At 32.8% G+C, this 16,907-nt stretch overlaps 1 protein-coding gene across 1 annotated transcript; it reads right to left on the bottom strand.

Moving 5' to 3' along the window:
* Positions 1-460: 460 nt before the first annotated feature.
* On the bottom strand, positions 461-10,880 carry LOC116031589. Its single transcript, XM_031273825.1, has 5 exons — positions 10,244-10,880; positions 3,452-3,605; positions 2,202-2,425; positions 881-1,054; positions 461-782 (listed from the first exon to the last, which is right to left on the bottom strand). Exons 1-5 carry the CDS (start codon positions 10,469-10,471, stop codon positions 696-698), a joined length of 867 nt encoding a protein of 288 aa, XP_031129685.1. The 5' UTR covers positions 10,472-10,880; the 3' UTR covers positions 461-695.
* Positions 10,881-16,907: the final 6,027 nt, after the last annotated feature.

Below are 16,907 nucleotides of genomic sequence, written 5' to 3'. Positions count from 1 at the left end.
GCTAGCCTCAGCTCCCACGTACTCCACTGTAAGTAAGTAGTTGTGCCTAATTGAAGCAAAATTCAGCACTGCATGAAAAGAGGTGGTTACGATCTCCATCTCCAAATAGGCGAATTGAAAGAGTGAAAACGAGCGAACTGCATGCCAATATTATATTGCCCGGGGAAGCTATCTAGGCTTTTGGCTGTCAGACTCCACTACATTCTCACAACCTTACATCCCCATATATCTCACATTACCTTTCAAAAAATAATCCTATTACCTAAAATTAAACTAATCTATAAACTAAATGTTGCCTTTAAAGTAAGCCATATACCAAGCAGAAAATGGAACTGAGATGTTTATCCATTTGAAATTTTAAAAATGGTACCTAGGTTTCTTGAAATCAAACAGTATTCATAAAAAGAATACCTATTTAAGGAGCCTTAGAACACATAATGATAAGCAGGCACACAAGAAATGTCTCACAAAAGTACTAATTTGTTATAAAGTCACAAGAGTAACAGATCCAAACAAAAAAAAAAAAAAAAAAATCTGAATCACATGCACAGCAAATTTAGAGGCACCCTTTGGCTTACTAGCAGCCGGCCGGGCAGCTATACCAGATGGTGGCAAAAATCAGTCTAAAAGCATATGAAAATGCTTAGTTCTAGAGTGACATAGTCCACGTTCTCTAAGCTCATCGATCTTACATACTAAAAGACGTCAGGGTGAAAATGACCGGCCATGGAGTTGCTTTCTTGAGCCCGTTTTAGGTGCATAGAAAGGGCATAATTGTTCACCTGATCAATGGACGCACAATGTAAAGCATCAGTATGGTGCCCGATAGAACAGTGAACATTAAAACTAAGAAAAGCTTTGAAAAGGGATTTGATTTGACCTCAAGAGTCCTAAGCTGCTCTTGGTATTGAGCCACAAGCTGCTTCATATGATTCAATTCTTGGCCTCTTTCCTCAAATTCCTTTTGTCGCTCATGCTGTATGGAAACAGCTCGTTTCAAGATATTATTTTCCTGTAGCAGTGCTTCAAGCCTCTGCTTCAGCACCAAGTTCTCCTGCATTTCAGAGAACCAAACAAATGTCAACAATGAACAGACCCTCCATTTCTTTAGTTCAATTCCCATCAGCTCAATGAGCTCGCAGAATGTAAACAGAAAAGAATATGAATGGGAATTTATATATAATGACACACAGAAGGAACACTATTTCATGCTTGTTTCATAAAAATAAATTTAAAAAATAAATAAGTAGAAGAGAGAATAATATTATTCCATAATTTTTTTTTTGAATGTTACTAACTCTATTACAATGCAGTATCTATTCATAACTACTTTCTCAACCTACTGAAGCACAAGCAGAAAGAGTCAATACCGCCTCCCATATGGGAGTGCAACTTGGTGCCACTAGACCACAAGGTCTTGGCAATTATTCCATAATTTGGTTAGCTTATACCCACAACACGTTTAAAACATCCCAAGAAACATTACATGCATAATATTAATTTACTAGCTTCTGAAATTTTAAAATTTCAGAACTTTATGAATGTAAGTACGTACCAGTAGGTATGTACATATATATATATATATATATATATATAGGGTCATGATCAAGTGCGGCCGAGGTCAGTGCGGCCGCACCACTATGTATACAAATCTACACCACTTAATGTTAGAAAATGCACCACACAAATATGCACCATTAGGTACGCATCACCAAAAAACATACCACTAAGTATGCAAATATACACCACACAGTGTTAGGAAATGCACCATTAGAGTCAGGGGAGTTATGGTGCATTATTTTGAGTGTGTGGTGTGTTTTTTTGGTGTTATAGTGTATTTTCATTGTGGTGCATTTTCTAACATTGAGTGGATATTTGTATACATAGTGGTGTGAACCGCACCGACCGCACGGGAAGGCGCGGCCACATTTGAACAGAATTCTATGGAGTTAAAGGCCAAATAAACATATAGGAATGGCAATTATATTCCTCAGGAATTGGAATGGAATTCTCATTCTGCAAAGTGCAAACCAAATGAAAGACGCATGTGAGTTGGAGGGAGTAAAGGTAGTGGTCCTTGGGGTGGAGCAGAAAAAGAAAAAGTTCAATCTCTGCTAAGGCAAGAATGCTGAATGCTAATTAAGAAACGAAGGAAAACGAGGAAATGCAATGAAAAAGTAAGAAATGAATTAAAAACACACCTGTTGGAGGCTATGAGAAGCTGCTTCCCTTGCAAATGCAAAAATGGACTTCTCCAAGACCTCAAGAGCCCGTGAAGCTCGGGCTTTAGCATCTTCTATATTGGAGGCACTCATCATTTCTCTGACAAAAAGCTCCACCCATTCAGCACTGTCCATGGGGGGTTGTTTTGCAGCAAATGGACCCATCATAGGTGGTGTGGCATCCCCATCATTTGTTATTGTACCTGGACCAAAATGTGAGGAGCATTATCCAATAAATAAAGCCTTTCAGACTTACTCATTGAGAAAGTTTTAGTACAACATATTCAAAGCAGTTAAGGTGTTCGGTGTTCCTAATTCCTATTAACCTGATGTACATGTACAGAAAGCAGAAAGAATTTTAAGAAAGTATTCAAGTGTGATTTCACCAATGACATCGCAGGTCCCTTTAGAAACCACTACTGGAGGGTTGACAGGAAACTACCCAACAAAAATCCTTAGATATAGCATTATTTTCAACTAGTTTAATAGAAACAGGCTGAAAAGCATAATATTCTGGTTTGCTATAAGCAAAGGATCAATACCTTTATCCTGTCTATATGAATGCTTAAGAAGTAATAAAAGATTTAGGGCTTTGACACATTGTGATCCACCCAAGTAGCATGGATGATAAACAGGCACAAGATCTTAGTTAAGATCAGGGTCAATTAGAGGGCATCAGCTATAGTAATGCACCTAGAGCCCAAGAGGATAGCAAGATCAGAATATGAAAAAATAAACAATAAATTTAAAATTTAAAAAAAAAAAAAAAAAAAAAAAAAACTAAAACAAAAACAAAAACAAAAAGTTGAAATAGCATAGGGAGGACAAGATCTTATATTCCTATATCTGAGAACTAGAGAAACTTGCCCTTTTGGAGCAATTTATAACAAAGACAACACACCAATATTGAAACTAAGAGGAATTTTAGATAATGATGTTAGAGAAAGAAAGTAAAAAGTAATTTCTGGATTCTATATTGCCCTTATTAACATCAACTAATTTAAAATCAATTCTTACCTCAATATTAAGCCCATCCAAACTAAGAAGTTCAATTTACATAAAAGTACAAACAAGCGGTATGATAATCAAACTTGAAGTTTTAAACCATTTGTAATTAAAATCATAAAAAAGAGATCCAAAAAAAAAAAAAAAAAGAAAGAAGAAATGCACAAATTATCAAAGAAAAACTCATGTACATTACAGAAACACAAATTGGCAAATGAAATTACCTTGAGCTAAAATCTCTGTGCTGGCCACTGGGGTATGATCAGGCTTTCCTGCAGCTAACCCCAGATTCTCTCCAGAACCCAAATGAAGCTCATTTAGGCTTTTGATAGCAGAATCAAGATCATCACCACATTCTTGAAGTGCTCTTTCAAGCAACTGCAAAAGAAGAGTGGGGGGTGGGGGTAAGTTATCATTGATTTCAAAGTGACCTATACAACTAAATACTCTAAAGACAAACTCAGTCATGGAGAAATTTGCAGAAAAAGAACCATAGAATATATTCCATCAACAGTCAGATTGTATACCATCGGGACGATCACCAACGGAGAAAATAGACTAATGAAATTCTTGCAGAAATTTATGAAATCGTTTTCAAGGGAAGCAATAAGAGAAATGGAAGAAATTTCATGGTACCAAAGTTTTGAATAACTACCCACAAAAATGGCAATGCATTTAAGTGAGCAGTTTTTACAATTAGCAAAAAATTCAAATAACCCTTTTAATGAAAAAGGGAATACATTTAAACCAAATTTAAGAATATTTATCGGCAACCTACCAAAGTTCTAAACAATTACCCTTAAAAGAAATAAAGGCATTTAAAAAGTACTGTTAAGAGTCCCACATCGATAAAATAAGAGAGAACATATAGGTTTATAAGGCTATGAGTTAGACTAGTTAATTGATTGGATTCAATCTTTTAGGTCCGTTTGAAAATCCAGAAAACGACTTCCGGATGGCATTTTTCGGATTTTCCCAATTTGACAGAAAATGTCTTCCTAGATTTTTAGTCGGAAGACATTTTTTGAATAATTTATTTTCCCATGTCTCTCTCTTTTCTCTCATTTCTTTGCAAGCTAGTTTCAAATTATTATTACCACCACCACACCACCACCACCACCACCACCACCCACAATCACACCACCATTTCCACCACCACACCAGAACCACCACTACCACCATCACCATCACCACCCACAATCACACCACCACCACAACACCACCACCACCACCACTTATTAAGTTATTATTATTATTATTATTATTATTATTATATAACAAACAATATGTTCATTTTCTAGAAAATGAACCAAACAGAAAAATGCAATTTCTTAACTTTCAGCCAAGAAAAAAAAGTAGTTTTCTGCCAAACACTAGAAAATAAAAAACAAATTCTGGAAAATGAATCATTTTCCTAAAATCATTTTTTGGAAAACATTTTATAGGTTTCCAAACAAACCTTTAGTGTGCTTTGGCCCATGTGCATTATAGCCCAATTGAGTGGTCCTAGCCTAACTTTAGATTATAACATGGAAAGCCTGTTCAGTCCATTTTGTGTTCACCCAGTTGTCTACCTGTGGCGTCTAAGCTTTCGTAAGCCCGCTTGTTCGGTACACTTTGGTAGCGTCCAAAGCTTTCGTTTTAGAGAAGGGTCCAATCCAATTTCAAGTAGTCAATCGGTTAGATTCAAAATGGTCCGATTGTCAACTTGAGGAGAAGTATTAAGATTCCCACATTGATAAAATAAAAAGAAAAGTTAGTGTTATCAAGGCGTCGCCTAGGCGACGCCTAGGCGTCCGGGCGGTCGAGAACGACCGCCTAATCTGCTCGCCTCGCCTAAAAAAAACGTATCGGCGAAGTCGCCGGAAACCACCGCACGCGCCGGCGCGTGACGGCGGAGCAGCTCGGAGACGGTGGCGCGTGAAGGCGCGTGAGCTCTCCGATGGCGGTCAGACTCCTTGCCGTGGAGTCGCCACCGCTCCCTGAACCCAGCCCAGGCACTAACTTGCTCCAATAATAGGTTAAAGGTTGAAAATATTCATATCTGGTCTGATATTTATATATATACACATATGGGCATAGAAAGGAAAGACTGTTGAGCTAAGTCTCAAGGAACAAGTCTCAAGGAACAAGTTTCAAGGAACTTTTGAGATGCCAAATACCATAAAGTCCCAAAAATATTAATCTAACATTTTATATTTAATATTAATTGGTTTATATATATATATATATATATATATATATATAACTCATCGCCTAGGCGGTCGCCTAGTCGACTAGTCGACTAGGCGATCGACGGCATTTCGCCTAGAAAGTCCGCCTTGATAACTATGAAGAAAACATTTAGGTTTATAAGGCAAAACGTTAGACTAGCTAATTGATTGGGATTCAATATTTTAGTGTGGTTTGACCCATGTGCATTATAAACTAGTTAAGTGACCCTAGCCCAATCTTAGATTATAACAAGTACCAAGTCTCGAAGAAATATCCTTGAAAATAAGGAAATGAATTAAAGATTTAAAGCCAAATAAAAACAGGTTTCTGCGATCTACCAAAAGCTTCAAACAACTACGGTTAAAAAGAAAACTCAAAATGATATAAATCAAATCTAGCAATAATTAAGATAACATCCACTTTCAAAACTTGAAATGTTTTGATCAGTCAAACAGGAAAATATGAATCTGTCCTATCTCAGGCTTTAGTCTTCTAAGTACACACCACAACACATACATGATCTCTGGATCTAGATATTGTTTTTATAAGTTCTAACCTTCTACAAGTGATTCCTAAGTACAAGTACAATTAGTTAACCATGCATGAGATTAATTCCTTTAAAACAAAAGGAGAAAAGAAAGGAGTTTAATCTGTCAAAGTACATCATAAACTTAAAACATTAGAAATAATTTCACATTTTTTCAAAAAAAAAAAAAAATCACATTGGTGTAATGCCTATAGTTTTAGTTCCATTTCCTTCAACAATTACAACAATCCTCAAGTGGAACAATCTCCCCTCTAATCCTGAATATCATTTAGAATCAAGTAATCCATAAGTCCTACCCTTCTAATCAATTCACACTAATGCAATAACAAATGTGATGACCCGCATCCCCACATCCAAACTTAAAATTTTAAACTTTAGGAAAAATAACCCTTTGAGCATGAGAAACCATTTGTTAGTGGTTCAAATTGGAATTAGCAATCTAGACAAACTTGAAAGTATGTTCACTTATTCAGCAGAAATTCTTGAAACAATTAGAATGTATTAAGAGATTTTTTTGTTGTTCTTTTACAGAACCTTCAGCTCTAGGAAAATCGTTGAAATTGGTGCAAGCAAAATAAGGTGCAAGAGCTGTTAAGGATTGATCAAGCAAAGGAGAACCTCAACAAAAAGAAAAGAGAAGATCCAGAATCAGCACTGATATTAGCACCTCTAGAGGAAAGTGATACAAAAAGGGGTAACTTCAGCATTGATGAAGACAACTGTGAGTACTCAAGTGATGGGTTGATTTAGGATGTAGGGGCAACATTGAAGAGCTATATGGAGGCTGATAACATGAACAAAGTGCATATGGACTGGGAAAATAAAATAAAATAAATAATAAAATAATTAAAAACTCCTTGAAGTCTCCTGTGGATTAGATGATGGCAAGGCATGTGCTACTAACAGAGATTGAATCATGGTGGCAACTGTTGAATCTTGTGCACCTTTTGACAGTCTCCTTTGGATCAGATGATTACAGGGAAAGAGCTGCTGCTAATAGGCATTTAATCAAGGTGGCAACCATTGAATCTTGTAGAAATTCTTGCATTCTCCTTTGGATGAGATGATGAAAGAGCAAGAGCTGATAATAGGCATTGAATTAAGGTGCAACCAGGGAAAGAAAACATGCATAACAAGAGAAAGGAGAAAATATGTTGCAATTCATCTGAGGAGACAAAGCAGCTGCTAATAGGCATTGAATCAAGGTGCAATCAATGAAAGAAAATATTCTTAACAGGAGAAAAGAGAGAATATTTTAAAAAGCACCTAAAGCAGCATTTATTATGAGAAGAGGAGCAGGAACAATTTGGAAATCAAAAAAAAAAATCCGAGGCCTAGGAAAGTTTCTATCTAGTTATAGTGCATCAATCTACCTTATATTGCAGGCGTGTTAGTATGGAGTAGTAAACATTTGGCTTGGGATTAATAGTTAGCCCAAATGTGTTTTTGTGTAAGTGCATTTCATGTACTTGGATTCAGCCTCATGGTGCTTCCAATATACAGAGCAATTACTTATTTAGGGTGTGTTTGGTTCGAACATTGAATCAAATACTTGGTAATTGGAATGGGTTTTGGTGAAAGTATTTTGCATATTTGGTAGTAGAGTGGAATTGGAATGATTACCAATATTGATGTTTGGTTATGTATGACCCTATAATCAGAATAAAGGTTTTAAAAATACAAAAACAAAAATCAAAGCAATTGATCTTAAGAGTGGCGATGAAGTGAGTAGCCAATGCAGTGACGAAGTCGACGGAGTTAGGAGGCGACAAAATGAAGAGGCGATGGAATGAGGAGGGATAAGGCTGAATTAATGGAATGATACTTGATTTAGATTAGGTAATGGGTTTTGTAATTATATGGGTAATCAAATCCTATACTTGTTTATTAAAAAGTTGTCAACCAAACGATGTGTATGACTTTCATTCTCATTCATTGTGTTTAACCCCATGAACCAAACAACCCTAAAACTTCTAATAAAACCTTTAGGGCCCGTTTACTAACTGGAAATTTTCTCTAATTTTCTGGAAATTTAGAAAACTGGAAAACAGAAAACAGAAAACATGTTTACTAGCACAGTTTTTCATTTTGAAAACAGGAAATAATTTTTCAGTTCTCTAGAAAACTGAAACTTTAAATTCTCCAAATGAACCAATTTTTCCTTGTTTCTCTTGAAGATTATGTGTATGCTTCTAACGGTGCCATGTTATTGTGTTAAATCATTTTGAGAAAGATTGCAAAAATGGGCAAGATTCTTATCCTATGAAAGACAAATATGGACACAAGCATTGAGTTGAACATGGGCACTAACAAAGATAAACAATTTCTTCAGCATAAAGAACTAGATGCAAAGTTACGCATTTGTATTAATACCATTATTGTAATTTCATTTTAATTAAAACACTTCAACTTTGAAGCTATCAAAGTCCTCCTCACAGATATGGATTAATAATAATTTCATATTTGATTCATCTTTAACATAACTACCTTGTTGTTGTACCAATTGTTGGATCTGAGTACACAGATAATATCTTTAAGAAAAAATGATTTTGGTTTCCATGCTTTTAAGTTTTAAGTTCTTTCATAATCCTCCATGTTAATGTTAATTACAAGATACTCATATATTACATTCTAAACTATCAAAAAGGGCAATGATTCAATGAAAGAAAATTTTTAACACACAAGTGAGAATGAAATTTAAAAACATAAAGCATTCTAAACTAATATATTACAAGATTCTTCCATGTTTCCTTTATAAGTGTAAAATTAGCAGGACCATGTCCTTTTTACAAACATAGGTATGCATTTTAGTCTCACAGTTTTCAAACAAGTGAAATATGTGAGCATTAACTGGTAATACTGCTGAACGATACTTGTCAGACATGCATTATTAATCGAGATATGATTCAAACATTAGTAAGAACCCGAATGATAGAGACTAAGCAGGGGCTAGCATAGTTAAAATCCATTTTCATTGAACACATTCTATTGGAAATTATTTTATCTACCCCCGTCCACCACAACACAGAAAAAACAAAAACAAAAGAAAAGAGAAAAAAAATCCCAAGGGCATTGGTCATCCGGTCATCCCTACTAACAAAATCCAGACATATGCAGCCAGTCAACAAAGAAGAAATTCATAAAAACAAGCCATAAATTTTACAATATAGACTATAATGTATGTGAAAGTTCCTCATATTGCAAATGAAATCAAACAATAAGGCTCAGTGATAATAAAATTCTCAATCCGTTAAATGCCATTGTATCATACATTAAGTGTCCGAATTTAACAGCTGAACAAATAATGTGATTATGTGAATACCCATAAGTGTATCACACACCACAAAATGATTCAGAAAACATATCACATATAAAAATCAACAAAAGTACTACTGCAATCAAGCATTTCTGCATCAGAATTCGGAAGTCATGACAAGTGTACTTTTAGGGGCATTGACTTCAAATAATACAACATTACCAGGGTAATATGAGCACATTGTGTTATATAACCTTGTTTAGTTCAAATCATGTGATAACATTCAGTAATGTAACAAATTACGTTACTCTCATATACATTACATTACTGTCACATAAGAAAATAAGGTGAAGTGAGGATAGTATGATTACTTACATTTTCTTAGGTATTGTAACATACTAACATTAATTACAAATATTTCAATTTTACCCTTTATTCGGTATAATATCATTTTTATAGTGAATTTTAAGGTAACATTACATCCCAGCAATCTTAATTCTTAACTAAACACACAAAATAATATTACACTCCGCTAATCTTAGAATACCTTTCTATAAGCCATGCCCTTAGAGCACAATGAGAAATGAAATATAATGCTGAACTCTCTGACAAATTACCATCAAATTCATGTCATCCATACAGATAGCCAATGAAATGCTAATCACTATATTCAATAAAATGATCATATGTAATTCAAAACCCAGATTTACAAATTCAATACAGCAGCCAAATATTTACATCTAAAACTCATATACCTCTGTCCATCCCATTTGATGTGTCTGGTTCAATTAACGAACCGAAGCTCGACTATATTTACAATTCAATTTTTCATTATATTAAGTTTAATATTAGTATATATATATTGAGAAACTATGTTAAAAATACTAAGGAAAAAAGAAAGAATTGGTTTGATATGAATGATACAGTAAAAGACATGTAAAATGGGACTAATAAAAACCAAAGAAGAATATTTTTTTTTAGGTGAAAATGAACTAAAACCTGTTTGTCCATGCCAGGGTAGCGAGCAATCAAATAATCGAGAGGTGACGAGATTGATGTCACGGAAGCAACAGGGAACAGACTGGGGGCGGCGGCGGACCTGGGTGGAGAGAAAGTCGAGCAACGGATTCGTTTCGATACCGGAGCCGATGCCGGCAATTCAGACGACGACGATGACTGTAAATCCTCGAAGATGCTGGACCTTTTTCCGCACACTACGGCAGACATGTTGTGGATGATTCCACCGCCAACAAACTTTCACAACGACTACAACAATTCCCCTCCCAACGTTCCGCCGTTCATGCAGATTAAATTACTCCGGCAGAAAAGAGAACCAAAAATCCGAGGAATCAATCAATCAATTTTTTTAAAATAAAACACTAATATGAACTTCGATCCAATTCAAATAGATTAAACTGAGCTTTAACCCGCTCACCTTTAATTTAAGTACAGATTTGAGCAATAATTATTCCAAAATCTAACTAAGAAAAATGAAATTAAAATTTAGAATTAAATAAATATAATTTAATTTACAATACTCAGGGTTGTACACCCTCTATCTCTCTCTTTCTCTCGACTCTACTATCTAGGAGAGAGTGGGCATTCGGGAATCTCCGTTTGGGAATTGAGAAGTCCTGTAAAATGAGTTAGGGAATAAAGAGACGGAGCTGTGACTGCAGCAAATGAAGGACTAAGGAATGTGCGAAAGAAGCGGAAGGATTTTTTTTTTTTTTAATACTACTAACTCTATTACAATGCAAAGAGGCGCAAGGATTAATTAACGAAATTATACTTATAAGCATAGCATTGCCTAGAGGGTGAATTTTATAGTACTAATTATACGATAATTGTATTATAATAACTACGGAGTAGTATTTTTACCCGTGTACAGAATGAATTTGTTATAATATTTTAAGTATATTTAGATCGATATACAATTATATAAATTATAACATTGAATATTATATAGTGCAATTGATGATACTAGTTGAATCAATTATGCTTTCTAATGTTTTCTTTGCTTGAATTAGAGCAAATAATGGTCCAATTACCCGTGCAATGCACGGATAAATTTTTTTTATTATATATTTAGATAATAAAATTAAAGAAAATTATTAAAAAAATCTAATATTAAATGTGCACATTTATTTAATTATAAGATTAGTGCAAAAGTATCACTGAATTAATTGAATAATATATGACTTGTTTGTCTACAATTATCTTAAAAGATCGATACGTAATATGACTTATGTAATTATATTATTACTAAAATAAATATGGAAAAAATGAAAAATAATTTAATTTTAATTATTATACAAATAAATCCAACGACCAATGTTTAGCTTAAATACCATAATAATTATTAGGCAATTACGCAAATATATGTGTAATTATTCATTTATACCTTCAGTATATCATTTGACCATATGCATTTAGTTTTTTCTACCTTCCCCATATCTGAATGAATTAATTGTAATTATTATATAAAAATCCAACAGTCCATGTTTAATTGTTAGTATTCTAATATATGTGTAATTATTAGCTTAATTAACGTAATAATTATTATTCAATTATACTAATATCTGTGTAATTAATATCTTAATTACCACAATAATTATTAGGTAATTATACTGGCTGAAAATATTGTAATATATGTGTATTGAATAATGGTTGAAAATAAAATAAGCATCCAAAATACTCTTGATTTTCATTCATGTTTTCTACCATATATACGGAAATACAAAACGTAAACAAAATATGTACCCTTTATATGGAAGTTGGTCAAAATAAAAACCAATTATACCATACATAATATTACCATTTATGTTATTATGTTATTACCTAATTAATATGTCTTTTCTACACGGTATTATGTTATTATGTTAATACATGAATATACAATATTACCAATTAATAGATATTAGTTAATTTCTATTTTACACTTTCTTACCAAATAAGTTTTATTAATTATTTGAAAAAAATATTTAATTAATTGACTACAAAAGTTTGGGCGGGAAAAAATTAAATAGGAAGATTTTACTTTTATATATAGTATAGACTAGTATTTCCTTTCGTGCGTTGCACGAATGAATTGGTTATAATATTTTAAAAATATTTGGATCAATATACGATTATATAAATTATAACATCGAATATTATATAGCGCAATTGATGAAATTGGTTGGATCGAATTAGAGCAAATAATTGTCCAATTACCCGTGCGATGAAAGGATAAATTTTTTATTATATATTTAGATAATAAAAATAAAGATGAAATTATAAAAAAATTTTAATATTAAACATATACATTTATTTTATTATAAGTTTACTACAAAAGTATTTGAATTATTATTATCGGTGTAAATAATAATTAATAAATTATATTTTCTTATAAAATTACACAGAATTTGTTTTCATTATTCTTACAATTATAATGGGTTAATTATTCTCAAAATTTGGTAAATAAAATTTTTTTACCAATTAAATTTTATTAATTTTTTTACCAATTAATTAATAATATTAGTTTGTGCGGAAAAGTTGAAGGGTATGATTTTACTTTTATTAATAGTGTTGATTCGTGAATATAGAAACAATATTACCAATTAATAGATATTAGTTAATTTTCATTATACATTTTCTTACCAAAAAAGCTTTATTAATTATTTGACCAATAAAATATTTAATTAATTGACAACAAAAGTTTGTGCGTGAAAATGAAATAGGAAGATTATACTTTTATATATAGTATAGATTAGGATTTTTTTTTATATTTTCAATCAACTAGTAATATCAATTATTCTTTTCCATTTTATCTTTACTATTATTTGGGCGTGAATTTCACAAAAGATGATTTTATTTTTATTAATAGTAGTATAGATATAGAAGTATAGATAAGTATTGGAGTATTATTATTGGTGTAAATAACAATTAATAAATTACTTTTTCTTATAAAATTACGCATATTTTTTTCATTACTCTCACAGTTATAATGGTATAATTATTCTCATAATTTGATAAATATTTTTTTATCAATTAAACTTTATTAATTTTTTAACAATTAATTAATAATATTAGTTTGTGCGGAAAAGTTGAAGAGTATAATTTTACTTTTATTAATAGTATTGATACGTGAATATAGAAACAATATTACCAATTAATATATATTAGTCAATTTTCATTTTAGAGTACACTGACCTGCCTCTACAGAACACACCATAGTGTCCTAGTACCCGAGGATTGTTCCTTACGGGCACTCCTCAACATTAAATTTTCAAATTTCACATAGCTTCCAAACTTTAAGAAAGTATTTAATCCAAATCATTTTTCACACCATAAATCACATGGTAATTTGCAAAAAGATACTTTTGATTAAAAACTTTACTTTCCTCAAAATTCTTAAATTCTTAATCTCATAAAATAATATAAGAAAACTTTCATCATACTTGATCCAAGATTATTATCAATAAGCACCAGAGAAAAATATTAAGGTATCCTTCTATCTATTAATTCAAACTAACTTATATATACTAATTATAAAAATCATTATTTTGTAAAAACTAGGTATTTACGTACAGAAATATATATACTATAACCAATATACCTACAAATTCTACAAACCACACATATGCAATACTAATAAATATTTATAATTTTAATTATACACATACACGTATACTTCCATAATCCATACGGCACACATAAATATATAAAATAAAATAATTACTTTTAAGAGAATAAATATGCTTATTCATACGGTTCTATACATACATAATTTATCAAATACGAACAATACATCTAATTACACATATATGATCACATACGGCAATTTAATAAAAATAAAATAAGATAAAATAAACATCCTTTTAATTATTTATACGGTACTAAGCACATAAATACCATACTACTTAGAAATACAATTACTCACGTAGGGTATAACATATACGTACAATACAAGTAATATAGATAAATAAATACGGAATCTATATATATATATATGTACATACACACACACACAGACAATACATAATCATACATATATATAAATAAGATATATACAATCATGTATTCACTACTACACCCATACGTAAATATAGGGAATTATAATATAATTAATCTATATACATACCTACGTACAACACAAATATATAAATATATTACTTACTAAATCACCAAATTTATACATACATGCTGTACAGTACATACGTTTATTTATATAAATATATATATAATTTTACTGCATATTAAATCACCTAATTCAATTTGCACATATATCATTTATATACGTATATTTACATAAAATATATATAAAAATTCCATACATAGGCAATATGATACATATACGTATAAATACAAGAACACATATATATATAATCTTATTTCATACATACGGTATATCCTTATAGACATGTAAACTCATACATATAAGTACACACATTTTCAAAATACCAAATAATGCAAACCACTTATACATAGATTCATAGACATATAGGGATATTGATAAGTGCAAAAGACGCCACCTTTACAAGGTCGTTTTAGTATCATCTTGCGCACAATTGAAAGCTTTTATGTTTGATTTGGCCCTTAATTGCATTAAAATGCTTGTTATTGCTATTGGACCCCGTTCCACGCTTGGTTAATCATTTTGTAGGTAAAAAGATGTGCAAAAAGGTGGAAAATGGCATGGATTTCAGAGATAGATTCACGGGCCGAAATTGGAGCAATGAACAGGACTTGGACGCACAGTGGACGCGCGTCCGCCCCTGCGTCCAAAATATCGTCCTCTGAAGTTTTGCACAGCAGAACAGCAGTTTGCTGTGGACGCGCGGTGGACGCGGGGTGGACGCTCGCGTCCAATTTCTAGCCCGCAGAAGTTTGAGAGGTCTGCTATGGACACACGGTGGACGCGGGGTGGACGCCCGCGTCCAAGTTTCAGCCCGCAGAAGTTTCAAACCTGTGCAGCAGAAGGCACGCTGGACGCGCAGTGGACGCGCGTCCAGCCGTGCGTCCGTCGCGAAGATTTTGGCGGTTGGGCGAGGTTTAAAAAGGAAATTAAGCCATTTTGCAAGGGATCCCAACACACTTCCATCTTAGTTCAGTTTAGAAAATTCTCTCTCTAGATTTAGGTCTAAATTCCCTACACTTCCCCACTTCAATTCCACTCAAATTTCAATTCATCTAGCTAGATTTAGAGAAGATCTTCCACTTCAACATTGCATTGCTCAAGATTGTTTCAAGATTCCTATTTCAACTCAAGTAAATTTCCATTTCTAGTCTTATAATTCCATTCTTAGGTTTTGATTTGATTGTTGATTTGTGCTTTGATTTTGATTCTATTTGTTTTCAATTGTTCAATTGTATGATGATTTCAATTCTAGACATGATTAGCTAAGTCTTTTGTAGATTTGGATTGAGCAATTTTGTATGGATATTCTTGAGCTTTGAATTGATCAACTAGGTTTTGCAATTTCTTTGATTATGAGTTTGATTGTGTTAGTGGTGATCTTCTTTGACTCTTGTATAGGGATGATCAACCTATATGAGAGGTGTTTGGAGAAGGAGTCTCACCTACGAGAGTAGGGTTACTCCTTAGCCTAGCCTAGCACGTTTCCTTCCCGCCTTCGAGAGAAGGGGGATTGGAAGGCAAATAACACACCACGTGTTCGATAATTTGCCTCACCTAGCCTAGTTGCCATGAGAATGGGACTATGGACTATATGATAGGCCGATGACCACGAGAGTGGCGTTGGCATAGTTGCCTTGCCTCATTTTCATTATCTAACACTACAAGAAATCTTTCATTTACCAACGAAAATTTTAACGACGCTCTGAAAAACGTCGCTAAATATAACAATTCGCGACATTATATTAAATAACGTCACTATATATTTTGGTAGAGACAATAAAATCTTTTGTAATATTTGCTGACGAAATATAATATATTTCGTCAGTAAAAATTTAGAATCAATGACGTTTTATAATAAATGTCCCTAAATGTTTTATTTGAAAAATCATTTTTAGCATAAAACGTCAGGAAAAGTGAAAATATTGTGCGGGAAAGCTTTTTATCCTTTGGCGCCATTAAGAAGAAAAAAATGTGTCTAATAATTTCACTACACTACCAGTACAGCTTTCCATAATCTCCCTAAACTACCATTTGGGTGAAGAAGGTTTCGATAGCAGTTTTCGTAGCAGCAGTCCGGCAGTATCATTGGCACCGCTCCAAGACACACTGTCAATTCCACTGCGACCGCTCCGTGACACCACCGCCGATTCCACTACAAGAAGATCGTAGTTTCCACAGCAGCATCGCACTCTGCGTCTCTGGTTTTCCCCTCATCTCACTACACTACGGTACAATGTAATTTTTTCTTCTTCTAATGTCGTTATTTCATCATAATACCTAGCCTTCATCTCTGCAAAATCCCAGTGGAAGTCTTCCAAAGGACCCAAGCTTACAAGAGAAGATTCATTTCCAGGTAAATACAAACCCTAATCAACTAATCTCCACCCAAGCATTCATGTATAAACTCTATTTTTGGTATCATTTGGGTGATTTGTGCTCTCATGAGTTATAATAGGATAGCTTTCTCTCTAGCTTTATTTTTTTATTTACTTTTTTGTGATTTATTTTTTTATTATATATATTTAAATTTATTATGAATTA

This window comes from Ipomoea triloba, chromosome 10, assembly GCF_003576645.1.
Source record: "Ipomoea triloba cultivar NCNSP0323 chromosome 10, ASM357664v1".
Lineage (NCBI taxonomy): Eukaryota > Viridiplantae > Streptophyta > Magnoliopsida > Solanales > Convolvulaceae > Ipomoea > Ipomoea triloba.
Note: the sequence above shows the minus strand (reverse complement) of the source record. Positions and strands in the feature narration are given on the sequence as shown.

What these genes read in the sequence shown, in the direction of transcription:
- LOC116031589 (XM_031273825.1), bottom strand. Translation starts at nt 10,471, where the DNA reads ATGTCTGCCGTAGTGTGCGGAAAAAGGTCCAGCATCTTCGAGGATTTA. An exon ending in ACCCTGGCATGGACAAACAG is followed by an intron (nt 3,606 to 10,243) that starts GTTTTAGTTCAT and finishes CTTCTTTTGCAG; the next exon opens with TTGCTTGAAAGAGCACTTCA. An exon ending in CTTCTCATAGCCTCCAACAG is followed by an intron (nt 1,055 to 2,201) that starts GTGTGTTTTTAA and finishes TCTGAAATGCAG; the next exon opens with GAGAACTTGGTGCTGAAGCA.